The sequence below is a fragment of the Myotis myotis genome, unplaced genomic scaffold (assembly GCF_014108235.1).
Source record: "Myotis myotis isolate mMyoMyo1 unplaced genomic scaffold, mMyoMyo1.p scaffold_m19_p_2, whole genome shotgun sequence".
NCBI lineage: Eukaryota > Metazoa > Chordata > Mammalia > Chiroptera > Vespertilionidae > Myotis > Myotis myotis.
Window position 1 is genome coordinate 20,351,822 of NW_023416324.1, and position 17,087 is coordinate 20,368,908.

Below are 17,087 nucleotides of genomic sequence, written 5' to 3' on the forward strand. Positions count from 1 at the left end.
ATTACATTTACAAAAAAGGCTTCCACTACCGTTTACCTACAATAATGAAAAAAAATTTACACCTTTCTTTCTTTCTTTTTTGGTACTGTACAAACTTTGTATAATAAAAATATATCTCTGTACAAAAGATTTTTTTGTTTGTTTTTGTTTTACTTTTTTCCCCCCACATGGGATGGTGATGGGTGTGTGATGTGGATGGTGGGTGAAGGGTCCTGTCTGCCCTGGTCCCTTCCAAGCCTCTGGAGGTGGAGAGAAAATGCCAGAGGTGGGAAGGGCAGTGCACAGCAGGGTGCTGGGTACCTCACCAGCCTGGGCTCCGGGGACACCTCCTAGGACTTCACAAGGGGACACAGAAGGGGGGCAGAGGCGGGGCTGGAGGAGGAGCCCACTGGTTGTCTGAGAGGAGGGTAAGAAGGGGAAGGGAGCAGCCAGAGAGCTTCCTGCATTTGTTTCCAGGGAAAGAGACGAGCGTGGGGTGTGTCCTTTCCCACCAAGCCCAGGGATGCTGTGTGGGCAGCACTGGCCCCTGCTGTGGCCAGTCCCAGTGGCATCTGCCGGAAATTCACTTCCCACTTTAGCCAATCTTTACGTGAGTCAGATCTTTTCACTGTTTCAACCCAGAATTTGCTTAAGGACCAAACACGTTTGTATGTTTCTATTTGTCATTTCAAAATGTGATACGGACTTCTGAGGCCAGCAGGTCACATATGCACACGCGTGTAAGCCCATGGGGACCTTCCCAAGGACAGAGACAGTGGCTCTAAATGTCACAGTTTGATTCCTAAATTCGTTAGATTCCCAACAATACTTCTATAGAATTCATTAATGACCAGAGCATAAAGAAACTCAAAATAAATCAAACTCCCCTGCAAGGGCTGCAGGGTGTCTGTCATCCACTCCATCCTCTCGATCCACGGGCACCCAGCTCCTCCGTCTGCTGTGGCAAGGTGCGCAGGGCCCTGGGCCACCAGCTCCCGGAGGCAGGGGCTGGGTCCTTGTCTTGTTGCTGCCCAGGTGGGGAGAACAGAACCCAGAGAGGACACACAGGCCCCCTGCCTGGCCCCTCCGCTCTGGCCAGTCCTGCTGCACGCATTCACCTACTGCTCCCTGTCTGTGTCCTTCCAGGACAGGGGTTTCTGGCCGCTGTATAGTGGACTTTGGAGTTAGAACCATCTGGGTTTCATCCTGACTCCACACTTCACGTGGCTTCCATCTCTTCACCATTCCGGGCTTCCGTTTTCCCATCTATAAAATGGGGATCATAATTCTTACACTTTAGGGGGTGGAAGGCCTAGAACCGAGACTCCTGAGCGTCAGGCACTTACTACACTGCAGTGTGACTTTTCGGCCACTGGGGCAGGCTTGCTCTCCTGTCCCTTCCAGCGCCTCCCGGTGCCTGCAGACGGCATCCCTCTGGGCCACACACTTGTTTCTCTTCTTTGTCCACTGACAGCCAGACTTGGCCTTGGGCTGTGGCCAGATTCCTCACCCTTCTTTCCAGCGCTGCCTGGAACCCAGATGACTGTTTAACTCACTGGGATTAGAATGCAATAAACTGAGGTTGGAAAAAATAAGCTGATTTCCAAGCCGTTTCTTAAGGTGTTTTTCTGCCCTTGGGGTAATCCCTGCTGTCGTCCTGCAGCTGGACCGCTCATTTGTCCAGGGCTGGTGTCCGCTCTGGGGACTGAGCACCGCGGATGCATCCGCTGACACAGTCACTGGGTTCTGACGGCCCGGTCAGAGCCGGGCAGCGCATGTTGGTTTCAATGCTTGTTGGTGCCTCCTCCTCTTCCCCTCTTCTCTGGGCTTGTGGGGAGCATGGGGCATCCCTCACACCCATTTCTGATTTCTGAGCTTCTGTGGTCTCCATAGACGCAAATGAAGGAGGTGTGTCTGCTCTGCTATGGGCAGTCCATAGGCTTCCTTCCTCTCGCAGCCCCTCTTCCTGTACTGCCCCCATCAGGGCACAGCGGGCTCCTCTCCAGGGCGCGGGAGCAGAGGGCGGCTGGGCGAGGGCCCAGGTCCAGCAGCAGCAGACACGGGCGGAGGGACGGACGAAGATGGGCACTGGGCACTGGGCTCAGGGAGCTACTTCTGTGCCCTGGAGAACTGGGAACAAACAGATCACACCAGAGTTTGTCAGACAAGAGAGGCAGTGAGCGGGAGGGGCGGGGAGCAAAAGGAGGCAAGAGCAAAGCTAAGAAGGAAAAAGGGGAAAGAATGAAAGACAACTAGTTGCCCTGACCCTGATCTTTGATTTTTAGTCTTCCTAACCGAGGGTGGGGTGCCGGGACCCTACCTCCCCACAGAGAACATTTATTTTCCGGGCTGGGCCGACCTGTCCGATACACACAGGGGACCCAGGGCCTAGGGACCACCATGCTTTCAGGGGCCAGGGAAACGTTTTAAATTTACTTTCAAAATCAGAAGGAAAAATGAACATAATAATAATGAATATTCATAACGACTCCTGCTTAGACGGTACTCATCTTTGTAAGAGCTATAAAGTATCACTTTTCATGTATGTAGTTTTGAGTGAAGGAAGGGTCCATGAAAGTCAACACAGCCCTGCCCCTGGCCCCTCCTCACCGACCCCATCGGCCTCCGTGACTTCCCTGTGTGGGGTTTTTATTTTAACTTCAAACTGTTCTTGTCAGGCATCACTGGAATTTGTGACCCCATCATTCATTTTAAATGTATATGTGTTCACAGTGGTTTTATGCCCCCAGTCCCTGAGCCAAGCAGCACCGTTCCTGTGCTGGGCACGCTGATGTGGGTGGAGGCTGCTGCCCAGCCTGGGAGCCGCCACCCCCGATGGCCCAGATGGCACCCAGGCACCTGAGACCCAGCGGAACCCCAGACGTGGAGCGGGGCTGGGGTGTGTGCAGGTCATGGGCCATTCTTGTTTTTGTCCTATACTGTTCAATAATGCTGCAGCTCCAAGTGCAGTCATTACCAATCTCCTGAAAGGCCTGATTTATGTTGTCAGAGATGTCACTTTTTATTTTTTGCTTTCTGGTTGCAAGAGTTCTGAGTAGGAAAATGTCAAGATGGAGAGTAAAGATGAAACCTTAGAACGATTCTGGCATGTTAAAATGATCCCCCTGGAACCATTTCTCCTCCTTCGTTAAGTATTTGCTCAGGGTGGATGTTAAAGGATGCGCGCACAGGTCCCGCCCACTCCCTCTCACCGGCTGCTGGAGGCGGGGCTCTCGGGGGCAGAGGGGGCGCAGCAGGCCTGGGGGCTATACCGCTGTACACACTGTGCTGACTGTGAACTCCGCCTCGGTGGCCATGATGTCTGTGGGCTGGATGTTGCGGTCGTACATTGGGTTCTCAAAGGTGGCCCGGACATTTGTGTTCTCGTGGCCAGCATAGCCATTGAACGGAACTTTGGGTCTTCTCCTGGGAATGAGGCAAAGGACAGACTCAGGTCTAAAGTCGGACAGAGGGAGAGGGAGGCAGAGGGAGGGCAGGGAGGTTTCAGGTCACAGGTCAGGAAAGCTCTGGGTGGGCTGGGGCCGGGCGTGTCTTGTCGCCCTCCCGCCCGGCTGCCTCCTTCCTTCCCTGTACCTGTGCTTGTAGAGATAGAGCACGAAGCCTGCAATGATGAGGGCGATGAAAGGCACCAGGATTGCGGCGGCCACCGAGCTGCTGTTGGAAGCAAAGTGGCGGCCGATAGACTCCGGGTCTGACTCCAGCAGCCTGAGGTCTGCAAGTCCCAAAGCATAAACCTTAGGTCAGAGTCACAGCCTGGGAGTCGGCCCCTAGCGGTCACCATTGGGAAGTGCGGCTGCGGTTGGCTAGGTCCCTCCTCCTCGCTGCCTTCCACACACACCCAGACCTTCCCGGGAGAAGGGGCCCACGGGGGTCGGTCAGATCGTATGTGAGGACAGCGTTTGGTCCTGGGGGAGCCAATCTGCGGGAGAATCTGAAACTATGTCGCAGAATAAAATCTTAAAAGGGTGCAGCCCTTTAGAAGTTTTGAAGCTTTGGGCCATGGAACTTTACAAGAAAGTGAAAATATGAAACGGATGCATGAGGACCTGCTCTGGGGCCACTGAAGTTTCTGTCTCTGGAAGGTCTCCCCTCCTTTGCCTGCCCCTCCCCCCACAAGACTGGGGGGCTCAGAAGAGCGCAGTGGGACACCCTTGCCACCTGACTGAGGGGCTGAGGCTCCGAGAGGAGACAGGGAGTCCGCTGTGGAGCCAGAATCAGGACTCGGTTTCCTGAGGTCTCTCCGTGTTTGAGGCTGAGGGGTCAGGCATTTGAAGGGCTGCTGCAGGGAACAGAGTGCAGCTCACGGGGGGCAGAGCTAAGAAGAGCTCTCAGGAGGAGCCGGGTGGAGTGGGCAGAACAGGGAAGCCGATTTCCACTGAAGACAAGGGGAAGCTTTCTGAGGGCCAGTGCTGTGGCAACACGCGATGGACTGACTGCCTTGGCAGGCAGGGGCTCTGGAGACAGCACCGGGACTGCCTCCCAAGAAACCAGGACCTCTCCCCCCATGAGCCCGAGGCCACAGCCAGAGGCTCTGGGTCAAAGCCAGTGTCTGGAGGGAGGATGCTGGGCACTGATGCTGTGGAGCATGCAGGCTAAAGATGACAGGGGAGCAAGGGAGGGAAGCCTCGCTGACACTCCGTTTTCTCATCTGTCGGACGAGGTCTGCAATGCCAACCTCTGTGACACGTGGGGAGGAAAGGACAGCACGGATGAAGGCACCCCTCAGGACCCCACGGCTCAATGCTTAGGGATGTCTGGGTGATGCCCGAGGGCTGGCCAGACGGTACTGCAGGGGCCTGTATTTGAGACCCAATGCCCTTAAGTTGGGGGCCTTCAGCTCAACAGCTGAGCATGAAACTGGCAAAGGGGAGTGCATGATGTATCGTGGTTATTTCTGGAGAGGTGTTCCACCACTTCCATCAGCACCTCAAAGGCGTCACTCATCCAGAAAGGGTTGAGAACTCCTGTCTGTTGGTTGTCACCAATCCTCTGTCCTCTACCCCCATACACACATTTCTCCTCCACACCCATGAGCTCATGCTCCCAGGGGACAAATGCTAGTTACCAAGTCTTTGAAAACCGAACTGCCCAAAGCCGTGGCCCTTGACGGAGCCTTGGTAGATGAAGGTGCCTCCGGAGGACTCTGAGGAGACCTGTGTGGTGGGAGCAGAGAGCGTAAGCAGGGAGGCCTGCCAGCAGGAGATGGAAGCCAGGCCAGGGACACACTCAGAGACATGTCGCCCAGACACAGACAGTGACCCCGACCGGCACAACCAGGCCCGGGCGGAGCAGGCTGATGTGCTGGGGGAGGGGCGGGGGCAACACTGCTTGTAGGAGGCAGGGAGGCGTTTCTCTTTTCCACTGGCCAAGTCATTTAATCTGTGGCTTCAGTTTCTCATTTATAAAACAGGAATAATAACAGTACCTACGTCTCAGGGTGGCTGTGAAGATTAAATGAGTTAATATAGATGAAGCACTTACAACACTTAACAGGCCCTAGTTAAGTGTTAGCTGTTCTTGCTGTGATGAAAAGCTGACTTAGAGCAGCACCCCGGGACAGAGTGAACCAAGATTAAAATGGACCCAGCAGACTTAACACACTTTGGAGAGTTCATCCCCGTTCCATTAGCTATAATATTTGGGGGGTGGGCAATTGGGGACATAACTCCTTGTTCCCTCTGCCACTTGCCTCCATGAGGCTCATGTAACTGGCACAGACAGACAGACACACTTGTCGGAGGGCAGAGCTGGTGCTACTGGTGTACCTTCCAACGCATGCTCTTCCCCAGGGCCCTCTGTCTGTGGTGCTCTAGGCTGACCTCCTCTCCTGTCCCCTTGAACACACTCTGGGTGACACAGACGCGGGCCAATGGCTGGCTGCCATCCTAGGCAGTTGCTCCAGCTGCCCCTGGCCCCCCACAGCCCCATTCCTGTCTAGCCTCTGGCCTGCACTCCTGGCTTCATCTCCCAACTCTAACCCTGTCCTCTCACCTCTGGCACCTCCCCTATGTCTTGGACTCCCCCGCTGTGCTGAGTCACCTACCATCTGCATCCTTAAATGTGGGTAGATGTTCCAGGTTCTCATCTGGGACACCAACTTCTCCCAGCTCCCACCACCACGCCCTGGCCTTCAACTTGCTTGAATTCACTGTATACCGCTGACCTCCAAATTCCTTGCTTTTGGATCTAACATCAGAACCTACTCCATCTCGCTCAGATGTGCTGACCCTCTGGACTCCCAGCCTCCTGGCCCTTTTTATCTTTGCCTTTGCCCATTTCACTAGCCAATGAGGTCTCCTTTGCTCCCTGTTCGGGCCCTACGGAAAGCCTCCTCCCAAGTTTCCACGTGGATGCAAGAGTTTCCACCCTCTCTTCACCTCCTCTTCCCTGGCAGTGACCTGGGAATGGGATGGGCCAAGGGTACCGGGAGTCCAAGGACTGAGTGAGATTTGCTCAACTTACATGCCCATCTAGAGCCCAGTGATCATCTTTGAACTTATTCACAAAGATCTCTACAGGCCCTGTGATCTGGTAAACCTGGAGTCGGAGATGGAAATCTTCTTTCTTGTAAATTCCTGGGAAAAGCAAGTTCAGAGGGTACACTTGAGAGATCCAGGGAAATGTCAAAACTCAAGTTTGTGGGTATGCGGGCATGAGCGTCTGAATGGGATCCTACATGCAGATGTTGATCTAAACACTCCACGAATTATTAACTGTAAGCAGGCAAGTATGGTGCTGCTGGGGAGTTGGTGTAGGCTGTGAGTCTGTGCAAGAATGTGCACGGGTGTTAATAAACAATGGATTACTGGTCTGTGGCTGGGACGCTGTTTATACATGCATGTGTGAGAATAAAGTGAATGTGGTTTTGTATATGTGAATGCATCAGTTAATGTGTTGGTGTGCCTACAATTCAGTGTGTGTAGGAATGAATGAGGGATGTATCCAAAGCATATGAATGTGTTTAGGACCCTCTTAGAGCTAAAGAGTGAATGTGATTGTTCGCTTGTGTTCGTGTGTGTGCATGAGTGGATGTGAGCGTACACTGTGTATTAATGTGTGCATCCCTTCACTCATGCATTCATTTGTCTATCCATCTATTCAACAACCAGTTTTTCTACATATTTAGTTTTTCTATTTATAGAAGGACTGAAAATTAGGGAAATTTTAGAAAATGCAGAGATACATGAAGAAAAAACATCACTCTTAATCTCATTACTAAGAAATAGCCACTGTCAACATTTTGGTTTAATTACTTCCAATTTTCTTTCTTATAAATAGGATTTTTTTCTTTTAAAAACTGGAGTCCCATTTTAAAAGCATTATCCTGGGTGTATTTCTTCCAAAACTGACATCATCTTTTACCCAGTAGATATGCTATAATTAGTATGGCCCCCCTTTTTTAAATATTTCCATTTATGTACTATGAATAGCCTGTAATACGAACATCCTTTATTTATGAGTGTTTGACTCCATCCATTTTCACTTCTTATGATAAAGATTCTTAATGAGTGGGTCCCTTCATTTTCAAGGCTCTTGATACAAATGCCACCCTGTTTTCTAGAACTGTGCTATTTTCAAGTTGGACAGCATTGGATCAGTGCCTTTACTGGACCATGACCAGCACTAAAGTTTATCACTTAAAAACATCTTAGCGGGAAGAGTAGAATGTGATATTTTGTGTTTACTCTGATTTTTTTTTTATTACTGATGAAAAATACTCTTCTCTTGTTTACTGACTGCCTATATTGTGGCTCCTGGGTTCTCAGCCCCCGTTTCTGGTTCCGTTTTAGGGATAAGAGTCTTTTTTCTCTTTATTTCTCAGGGTCCTTCCTATGTTCAAGTTATTGATGTTTGTCACCTTTGTCCCTGGTGTTTTTATCATGTAAACAAAGATGAATAGACACTTCCTCTTCCCCCTGCCCACCAGACAGGTCTGAGCCTCCCAGGACAGTACAATGTAATGACAGCAGATTCATCCTAGCAAAGGGCATGTGCCCGCCTGCCCTTAGCAGCTCTGGCTTGCACAGAGGGTGGGGGGGTGGAGCGGGGGGGCTACTTCTCACCGGCCAAGTGCAACTCCACGCCGCTGTGGTCAATCATGGTGGCATTGACCTTGCTGCTGACAACCTGGAAGCCAGTCACCCTGAGCATGGCTGGCTGCTTCTTCCCCTGGTACTCATAGGCCCCTTTCCAGAGGGAATTCTTGGCAAAAACATCCCCAGGAACTAGAGGAATTGAGAAAGAGACATGAGAGGGACTCTGATGTGTGCTGGCAGACTTGAGACCCCCCTGATGACGGACCCCCGTTCAGTTATGAGATTGTTTTCCCAACCTCTCACCCCGGGGAGGGTGGTGGAGTGCTCGGACCTCTTGTGATCCTCTTGGCTCTCAGGGTGAATGGATGGAGGGCAAGCGAGAGAAGGTGGATAAGAAAAAAGGAGAAAACAAGAAAGGGAGCGAGGGGACTAGAAAGAAGAGAGAGAAAGAGGAAGGAGAAAAGAGAAGAAGGGAGAAGGCTGAAAAGATGGAGGAAGGGAGAAGAGAAATGTAGCGGTGTCGAGAGCGACAGGGCTCAGGCTGACGGAGGCGGGCAGATCTGGATTCTCATCTTGGCTGTAAACTACCTGTTGTTTGGCCAGTGTAAGGGCCTCAGCTCCCTCACCTGCAGGCCACACCTGCAGTTCTGGGAGTGGGGGCCACCCCACCTGCCTCATCAGAGTTATTGTTTTGGGGTCCAGGGATCTAATGTTGCAAACTGTACATCACAGGACGTCAGGCACATAAAGCACCCGATGAACGATAGCTATTAAAACTGTTATTTATCCTGTAATAATTCTCTACGGCACGTGTTATAATCCCTGTTCTACCGAAAGATACACTGAAGCTCAAGAAGTGCAGCCCATTCACAGATGGTCAGTGCCCAGAATGGAATTTGGATTGAGTCTTGTTTCCTGTACAATGCACGTACTAACTAATATCACTGCCGGGTTCCAAAAAGCATATGATGGTGCATAATAACTGTGCACTGGTCAGGCAGCAGGCCTGTAGCTCTGTGTCCCGTTCTGGTCATCGCACTTGGGAAGAACAGACACCTCCCTTAAAAATAGAATCACTCCCAGGAAGCTCCCGGGCAGGACCTGCGTCTGTGTCTAGGGCAGTGATGGCGAACCTTTTGAGCTCAGCGTGTCAGCATTTTGAAAAACCCTAACTTAACTCTGGTGCTGTGTCACATATAGAAATTTTTTGATATTTGCAACCATAGTAAAACCAAGACTTATATTTTTGATATTTATTTTATATATTTAAATGCCATTTAACAAAGAAAAATCAACCAAAAAAATGAGTTCGCGTGTCACCTCTGACACGCGTGTCATAGGCTCGCCATCACTGGGCTAGGACCACACACTGGCTGGTGCTGTGCCGGGAGCGGGTGTGGTAATCAACAGCTCCAGAGCTCGAAGCTCTGGACGTGTTTTTGGAAAACCTTGGACCCTTCTTCTGGATGAGACTTTTGCTCCCTGCAGGCTCACTTCCTCCTGAAGTCTGCCTGGGTTGGGAGGTGGGAGGGGAAAGCAGTTTGAATCTACAGACAGTTTCCACTGGGTGCTCAGAAACTCATGTGCTTGTTTCTGGGTGACTCGGTGAAGGCACCAACATGCGTCTTGAGATCAGGCCCGTACACACCTGAGGCCTGGGTGAGCGGCGGCTCCCGGGCAGGGTTGATGGGTCTCCCGCTGGGCCGGACCTCTGCTGGCGAAGGAGAATGGGAGGAGACAGGATCAGCCCCTGGTCTACATTCTGTTGGAAAACATGGCCGCCTCTCTGGCATCAGGTCAGTGGCTGCTTTGAGATCTTGCTTTGGCCTTACCCTTTTAGACTGGAGGGGGGCTGCTTGGAAGGCGATGCCTCTCAGAGGATGAAATGTAAAGAGTTACACATTTTCCACCATATCAATCACAGTCATATTACACAAGGAATTTGGATATCATTACATATAACTCCTTATTACCATATTAAATAACAGGATCTACCAGCAAGTCTAGTAACTATCATCATCTTGAAGTAGTCAGGAACATAAACAGTATTTCATGATCTGAGTAACAACTGCAATCTATGAAAATCTGCGATTCCTGCTGGTGACAATGCCATTAGAATTGCTAACACGACTCTGGGCTTTGTCTACATTCTGATGAAAGGAAATGCTACGCTTCAGCAAGAGGGAAGGATGTCTATCTTCTACCCACCGCACAGTTCCCCCGAATGCCCCATCAAGGACCTGGGGTTGAGAAGCCCTGAGCTGGGTTCTGCTTCCTTCCCAGATGCCCAGCTCGAAGGAGGACCTTCCACTGACTAAAAGTAAACTTCCTCGCCCCGAAGGGGTTTCAGTGGAGCGCCTTCCTCCCGTGGGGCGGTGATATGAAGACCCAGAAGCCCTCCCAGCACAGGCAAGGCACGAGCTTAGGGCCTGAGACACAGCGAGGTTCAGATTCCAGCAGTGCTACGTAATGAGTGTGTGACTGACTAGTTATTTCACCACTCAGAGTCTTCGTCTCCTCCTGCTAGCACACACCTCACAGCTCTATGCTGGACAAATGAGGTTGTGAACATGAACGTCATGGTCAGTAAATGTTAATGTCTTTCCTTATTTTGCAGCGAAAAATCTGCCTTGTCACCAAGTAAGGACAGACTTGCCCTACTGTCTCCTCAGGGAGGCCACAGGACTTTATAGCACACCCCTTCCAATTCTGGGTGCCAGCTTATGTTTAGGTACACAGAAAGCTGCAGAGAAATTTTCCACAGCGACTCAATATTCACAGGAATAGAACAATTCTAAAATTTGTATGGAACCACAGAAGACCCCACATAGCCAAAGCAATTTGGGGAAAAAACAAAGCTGAAGGAACCATACTTCCTGATTTCAAACTATATCACAAAGCTGTTGTAATCAAAACAGTATGGTATTGGCATAAAAACAGACAAATAGACCAATAGAACAGAATACAAAGCCCAGAAATAAACCCAGGGAATTAATTTTCAATCAAAGGGCCAAAATATGCAATGGAAAAAAGCACAGTTTCTAATAAATCGTGTTGGGAAACACATGCAAAGAGTAAAATTGCACCCCTATTTTACAACACACACAAATAGCAAATAAAAATGGATTAGGCTTGAAGGTGAAACCTGCAACCATAAAACTCCTAGAAGCAAACATAGGGGGTAAGCTTCTTGACATTGGTCTTGGTATTGGTTTTTTGGATTTGACACCAAAAGCAAAGGTAACAAAAGTAAAATAAACAAGTGGAACTACATAAACTAAAAAGTTTCCACACAGTAAAGGAAACCATCAACAAAATGAAAAGGCAACCAATGGAATGGGAGACAATATTTGCAAACCACATGTCTAACATAGGGTGAATATACAAATTATTCAAGGAATTCATACAACTCAATATAAAACCCCCCACAAAAAAGCCAGTTAAAAAATGAACAAAGGATCCAAATAGACACTTTAGAAAGAAGACACACAAATGGCCAACAGGTACTTGAAAAGTTCCTCAACATCACTCATTATTAAGGTAATATAAGTCAAAACCTTAGTGACATATAACCTCACATCTGTTAGGATGTCTATTATCAAAGAAAATGAGATAACAAATGCTGGTGAGGATGTGGAGAAAAGGGGGCCCTTGTACACTGTTGATGGGAATGTAAACTGATACAGCCACTATGGAAAACAGAGTGGAGGTTCCTCAAGAAATTAAAAATAGAACTAACTTGTGATCCAGCAATCCCATCTCTGGGTATATATCTGAAGGAAATGAAATCCTTGAAGGGACAACTGTACTCCCATTCACTGCAGCAGTATTCACAATATCCAAGGTATGGAAACAATCTAAGTGTCTGCCAATGGATGAATGGATAGAGAAAATATGGTATATGTATTTGGGCGATGGAATATTATTCAGACTTAAAAAAGAAGGAAATCCTGACATTTGCAACAGCATGGAAGAATCTGGAAGACATTATGCTAAGTGAAATAAGAGAGAGAAAGACAAACAAATACTATATGGTACAACTTACATGTGGAATCTAAAAAAAAAAAAAGTCAAAGTCATAGAAACGAAGAGTAGAAGGGTGGTTGCCAGGGACTGGGGGCCAGGGTGATATAGGAAGAGGTTAGCAAAAGGCTACGAACTTTCAATTATAAGATGAATAAGGTGTGAGGATGTAATGTATAACATGGTAATGATAGTTGATAGTAATACTACACTGTATAATTAAAATTTGCTAAGAGATTCAAACTTATAAAAAACAACCAAAGCCAAAACCGGTTTGGCTCAGTGGATAGAGCGTCGGCCTGCGGACTGAAAGGTCCCTGGTTCGATTCCGATCAAGGGCATGTGCCTGGGCTGTGGGCACTTCCCCAGTGGGGGATGTGCAGGAGGCAGCTGATCGATGTTTCTCTCTCATCGATGTTTCTAACTCTCTATCTCTCTCTCTTCCTCTCTGTAAAAAATCAATAAAATATATTAAAAAAAAAAAAAACAACCAAAAAGTGAGGTGGTGGATGTGTTAAATTGATGGTAGAAATCCTTTCACAATGTATACATATATCAAACTATCATGTTGTAAACTTCAAATATATTACAGTTTTATTTGTCAATTATACCTCAATAAAGCTTGGGAGAAAAGAAATCAAGGGATTAAAGAAACTCTTACAACTCAATAATAAAAAGACAAATAGCCCAATTAAAAAACGGACAAAGGATTTGATTAGGCATTTCTCCAAAGAAGTTATACAAATGGTCAATAAGCACATGAAAAGATGCTTATATCATTAGCCATTAGGGAAGTATATATCAAAACCACAGTGAGATACAACTTTACACCCACTTTGGATGGTGATAAAAAAATGGACAATAACGTGTTGGCAAGGATAGAGAAATTGGAACCTTGACACATTGCTGGTGGGAACATAAAATGGCACAGGCACTTTGCAGAGCTGCTTGATAGGTTCTCAAAATGTTCAACACAGAGCTGTCATTTTACTCCTAGATGTACACCCAAGAGAATGAAAAACATATGTCCGTATAAAAGATATACATTTATGTTCATAGTATCCTATATAATAAAGAGGAAATATGCAAATTAACCCTCACACCCTCACAAGAGGGCTGCCTATGACCAGGTTGGCAGGGGGGTTAGTGAGGGACAACCAAACGACTGAACAAGCAGGCTGAGTGGGGCGAACAGGCCAGCGGGGGGAGGGGCAGTAAGGGGCGATCAGGCTGGCATGCAGAGGCAGTGAAGGGCGATCAGCCTGGTTGGGGGGGGGGCAGTTAGGGGTGACAAGGCAGGCAGGCAGGTGAGCAATTAGGAGCGAGCGGTCCAGGATTGTGAGAGGGATCCTAGGGATCAGGCCTAAACCGGCAGTCGGACACCCCCCAAGGGGTCCCAGATTGGAGAGGGGGCAGGCTGGGCTGAGGGGACAGCCCTCCCCACCGTGCACGAATTTCATGCACCGGGCCTCTAGTTATTCATAACAGCCCAAAAGTGAAAACAACCCAAGTGTCCATTAGTGGATAAATAGATAAAACACAAAATGTGGTATATCCACTGAAGGAATATTCATTGAAGGAATATTATTTAGGCTAAAAAGCAATGACACTCTGACACATGCTATATCATGGATAATCCTGGAAAACATTATGCTAAGTGAAATAACACAGACACAAAACAACAGCTATTAGATGATCCCACTAACATGAGGCACCTAGAACAGGCAAATTCGTAGAGCTAGAAAGTGTCACAGAGGTTATTAGGGGCTTCAAGGAAATGAAAAATTATTGTTTAATGGAGTTCTGTTTGGGATAATGAAAAATTCTGGAAATGGATAGTGGTGATGGTTGTACAATATTGCAAATGTACTTAATGCCACTGAATTGTACACTTAATAGTAGTTAAAATGGTAAATTTTATATTACGTATATTTTACCACATGAAAAGTTTAAATAAGTGTACTCTAAAAATGAAATCTTGTATTAATATCATATGTGGAAAAATATTACTTTCCATAAATAAAGGAAATTTATAACAATGTATATGGTAAAAAAACAAGGTGGTTATGAAATGCTAGCTCTGATAAAGGCTTTGACCTTGAGTCCTCGCTCTCTGAGAGGCAGAACAACCAAGTACTTAGAGCTCAGAATCTGAACTCAGACCTTCAGGGCTTGAATCTCAGCTCTTTCCCTTTACCAGCTGGTGACCTCAGGCATGTTACTCAGCCTCTCTGTGCCTCAGTTTCTTCATATATTAAATGGGGTTATGAGTAGAACCTGCCTCATAGGATGATTGAGGAGGATAAATGAGGTAGCACACCCAAAGTACTTAGTATAATGTCTGCCATATGGCAAGTTCATCGCCTGTAAGAAAGTTTCATGCCATTCCAGCACCAAACTGACTGTTTATTCTCGCTGGACTCTTTTGAAAATATGTTTTTATTGATTTCAAAGAGGGAAGGAGAGGGAGAAAGAGATAGAAACATCGATGATGAGAGAGAATCATCAATTGACTGCCTCCTGGATGCCTCTCAACGGGGATTGAGCCCGCAAAGTGGGCATGTGCCCTGACCAGGAATCGAACCGTGATCTCCTGGCTCATAGATTGATGCTTAACCACTGAGCCATGCCACCCGGGCATCCTTGATGGACTCCCAGACCACCTTCTCTCCAGGTCAGCCTTCTCTGACTTCTCCCTCTCACTCTTAGACTGAATTAGTCACCATCCACTGCATCCCACATTCAGCCCATCTCTATGTTCCTGAAGGTACTGTTAGATCTGATGTGTCTGTTTTCTGTGGCTAAATGTGAGCTCCTTTAGGGCAGGGTTTCTGTCTTTCACCTCCAAATTCTCAGCAGTTATGCACAGTGACAATGCTCAGCAAATAGAGAATGAATACATTCAGGGAGAGGGAGGTCTGTGACCTCCTGGTAACCCCGAGGGATCTGTGGGTGGGTGCTGTTTTATCCAGGTTACATGCATAATGCCGTATTCTGGTTTGGTGAAACAAAGAGATTTTCTCTGTCTGGTGACTAACGATACTAGTAATCCTAGGAGTGTACTAGTATTTAAGCACAGACAGAAGTATTCACTCTGTGCCTCTCTAGGCTGCCCTGGTTTCAGCTCCTAGGGACTCAGTGCCTCAGAAAGTCAGAGGCAGAGCCCAGCTCCTGGAAATCCTCCTTCCTCCTTCTCCTTTGCCCTCCTTTCACTCAGGCTCAGCCACCTTCCACCTCCCACCCTGGAGGGGTTCACCAGTGGGCCCACTCACCCAGGCAGATGGGTGGTTTGCCTGTCCAGCTGCCATCTGCTTTGCAGGTGCGGTGCTCGGAGCCACCCTTGAGGGAGAAGCCCTCCTGGCAGGTGTAGATGAGTGTGTAGCCCATGGAGGGCAAGTCCAGGGCCCCGACGTTGGCGTGGGTTGGCGTCTCTGGCTGCTTGCAGTGGTGGGCTGGACCAGAAGAGAGACACTGCTGGACCTGGGAGCGGAGGGCCTGCGACCATTCCCGTTCCCAGAAGGAACATCCCCGCCTGTGCCCTTCAGGCCCCTCTCCTGTCCAGCATCCCCTCCCACGCCTTCCCCCACCTCCCAGCCCTGGGTCTACAGGACTGGACATGATGGGCACCAGGTAGATGCTGGCCTATCAGCCCTGGGGAACCACAGCCTGCAGCACTTATCCAGAGGGAAGAGGAGTAACTAAGGTAAAAGCCTAGAATCTTCCATCTGAGGGCTGGCTGTGGTGGTTACTAGTTTTTGCTGTCCCCGGAAAGTTCTTTCTTTTATTTTGCTAAGGCCTAGGCATTGCCTTCAGAGATCAGAAAGGCTTTTGTGTGCAGTGTTTTCTGTGAGTCCCCAGGGAGAGATGATGACAAAGAGACCGTCATGGTGCCAGGGAGCAGTGTGCGCTCCCTGTCATTCAGAGCACCCCAGCGCCCTGGCTGCCCAGCTCGGGGGAGACAATGTGTCGCCAAGGCGGGCTGTGTTGGGAGGTGGGGGCGTCGGCACTCACGGACACAGTCGGGCGGGCTTCCGCTCCAGGTGAGGTTGGGGAGGCAGGTCCTGGTGGTGGAGCCCTGGAGCAGGTAACCTTTCTGACAGCGGAAGAGCACGGTGCTTCCCACCTGGGGCGAGGACAGAAGGTACTACGATCACCTTCCATGCAGCCACGCTTCACACCCGCCACTCGGTCACTCACTCTCCTGTGACCCAGCTCCTCCTCCGGCCGTCGCCCCTGCCCGCAGCCCCCTTCTTCCACTTCTCCGGCCAGTGAGACCGCATCTGTCCTTTGAGGCCGCTTATGTTATTCCTCTTCCACATGGGCTCGCCCAACACCCTCATCAATGCTCTTATGGGGCACCCCCACTCCGCTGTGTGGGCAGGGCCGGACTCAGAATTGGAGGAGCCCGATCTGAGCAGAAGCCGATTTGGGCTTCTACTGAGTGACAGCTGCAAGAAACTCTCTACACTGCAGTCTCCCTAAGTGTGGAGGGGGGCAGGCCAGCCCTGTCACCACTGCGCCGGAAGGCTGCGACACGAATGCGATGGTGGATCTGGAAGCATTTTATAAAATGTGAAGAAACTGTCTCTTTCTTCTATGAAATGGTAAGTTCCTTCAAGATGGGAGACTTGTCTTTCTTATAGACATGTCCCTCAGAGAATCTGACACTGTGCTTTGTAAATCTCTGCTGAGCAGAGAGCCGCCCTCCCTCCCTCACTCCAGTATTTTCCCCACGCTCACCCTCCACGTGTTCCTCACCATCTGACTCAACCTCCACATCCACCAGCTCCAGCTCTCCCCGTCCAATCCATGCGGCATGACGCTGCCCATCAGCTTCCTAAAACGCAACTCGATTGCACTACTTCCCAGCGCAAGACACACGTGTGTTTCTATGACGTATAGGAGCCTATTCTAACATTGAGTGAAACTCTTAATTTCCATCCCCTTCTTCCATGTCAACCTCTTTGTCTGTTGGTATTTCACCATCTCATTCAGCAAATGGCACCTTTGTACACCCAGTCGTGCAAA

The 17,087-nt window shown here is 49.0% G+C and overlaps 2 protein-coding genes across 2 annotated transcripts in view; both read right to left on the minus strand.

The window, feature by feature from the left end:
* Positions 1-8: 8 nt before the first annotated feature.
* Positions 9-8,218, minus strand: LOC118676579 (CUB and sushi domain-containing protein 2-like). The gene is made up of 6 exons (XM_036350720.1): positions 8,064-8,218; positions 6,463-6,575; positions 5,066-5,153; positions 3,574-3,712; positions 3,192-3,405; positions 9-2,109 (listed from the first exon to the last, which is right to left on the minus strand). The coding sequence occupies exons 1-5, from the start codon at positions 8,149-8,151 to the stop codon at positions 3,246-3,248; spliced, it is 588 nt and encodes a 195-aa protein (XP_036206613.1). The 5' UTR covers positions 8,152-8,218; the 3' UTR covers positions 9-2,109; positions 3,192-3,245.
* Positions 8,219-9,504: 1,286 nt separating this feature from the next.
* Positions 9,505-17,087, minus strand: part of LOC118676578 (CUB and sushi domain-containing protein 1-like) — a 40,659-nt gene continuing 33,076 nt past the window's right edge. The window contains exons 14-16 of the mRNA XM_036350719.1: positions 16,071-16,182; positions 15,332-15,511; positions 9,505-9,750 (exon numbers count right to left, since the gene is read on the minus strand). Coding sequence (XP_036206612.1) covers positions 9,608-9,750; positions 15,332-15,511; positions 16,071-16,182 — 435 coding nt within the window. The 3' untranslated portion in view covers positions 9,505-9,607. The remainder of the gene's footprint in view (positions 9,751-15,331; positions 15,512-16,070; positions 16,183-17,087) is intronic.

Coding starts and splice junctions, on each gene's coding strand:
- LOC118676579 (XM_036350720.1), bottom strand. CDS start 8,151: ATGCTCAGGGTGACTGGCTTCCAGGTTGTCAGCAGCAAGGTCAATGCC. Junction 6,576..8,063: donor CGTGGAGTTGCACTTGGCCG/GTGAGAAGTAGC, acceptor TGCTTTTCCCAG/GAATTTACAAGAAAGAAGAT. Junction 3,406..3,573: donor CTCTATCTCTACAAGCACAG/GTACAGGGAAGG, acceptor CCTCATTCCCAG/GAGAAGACCCAAAGTTCCGT.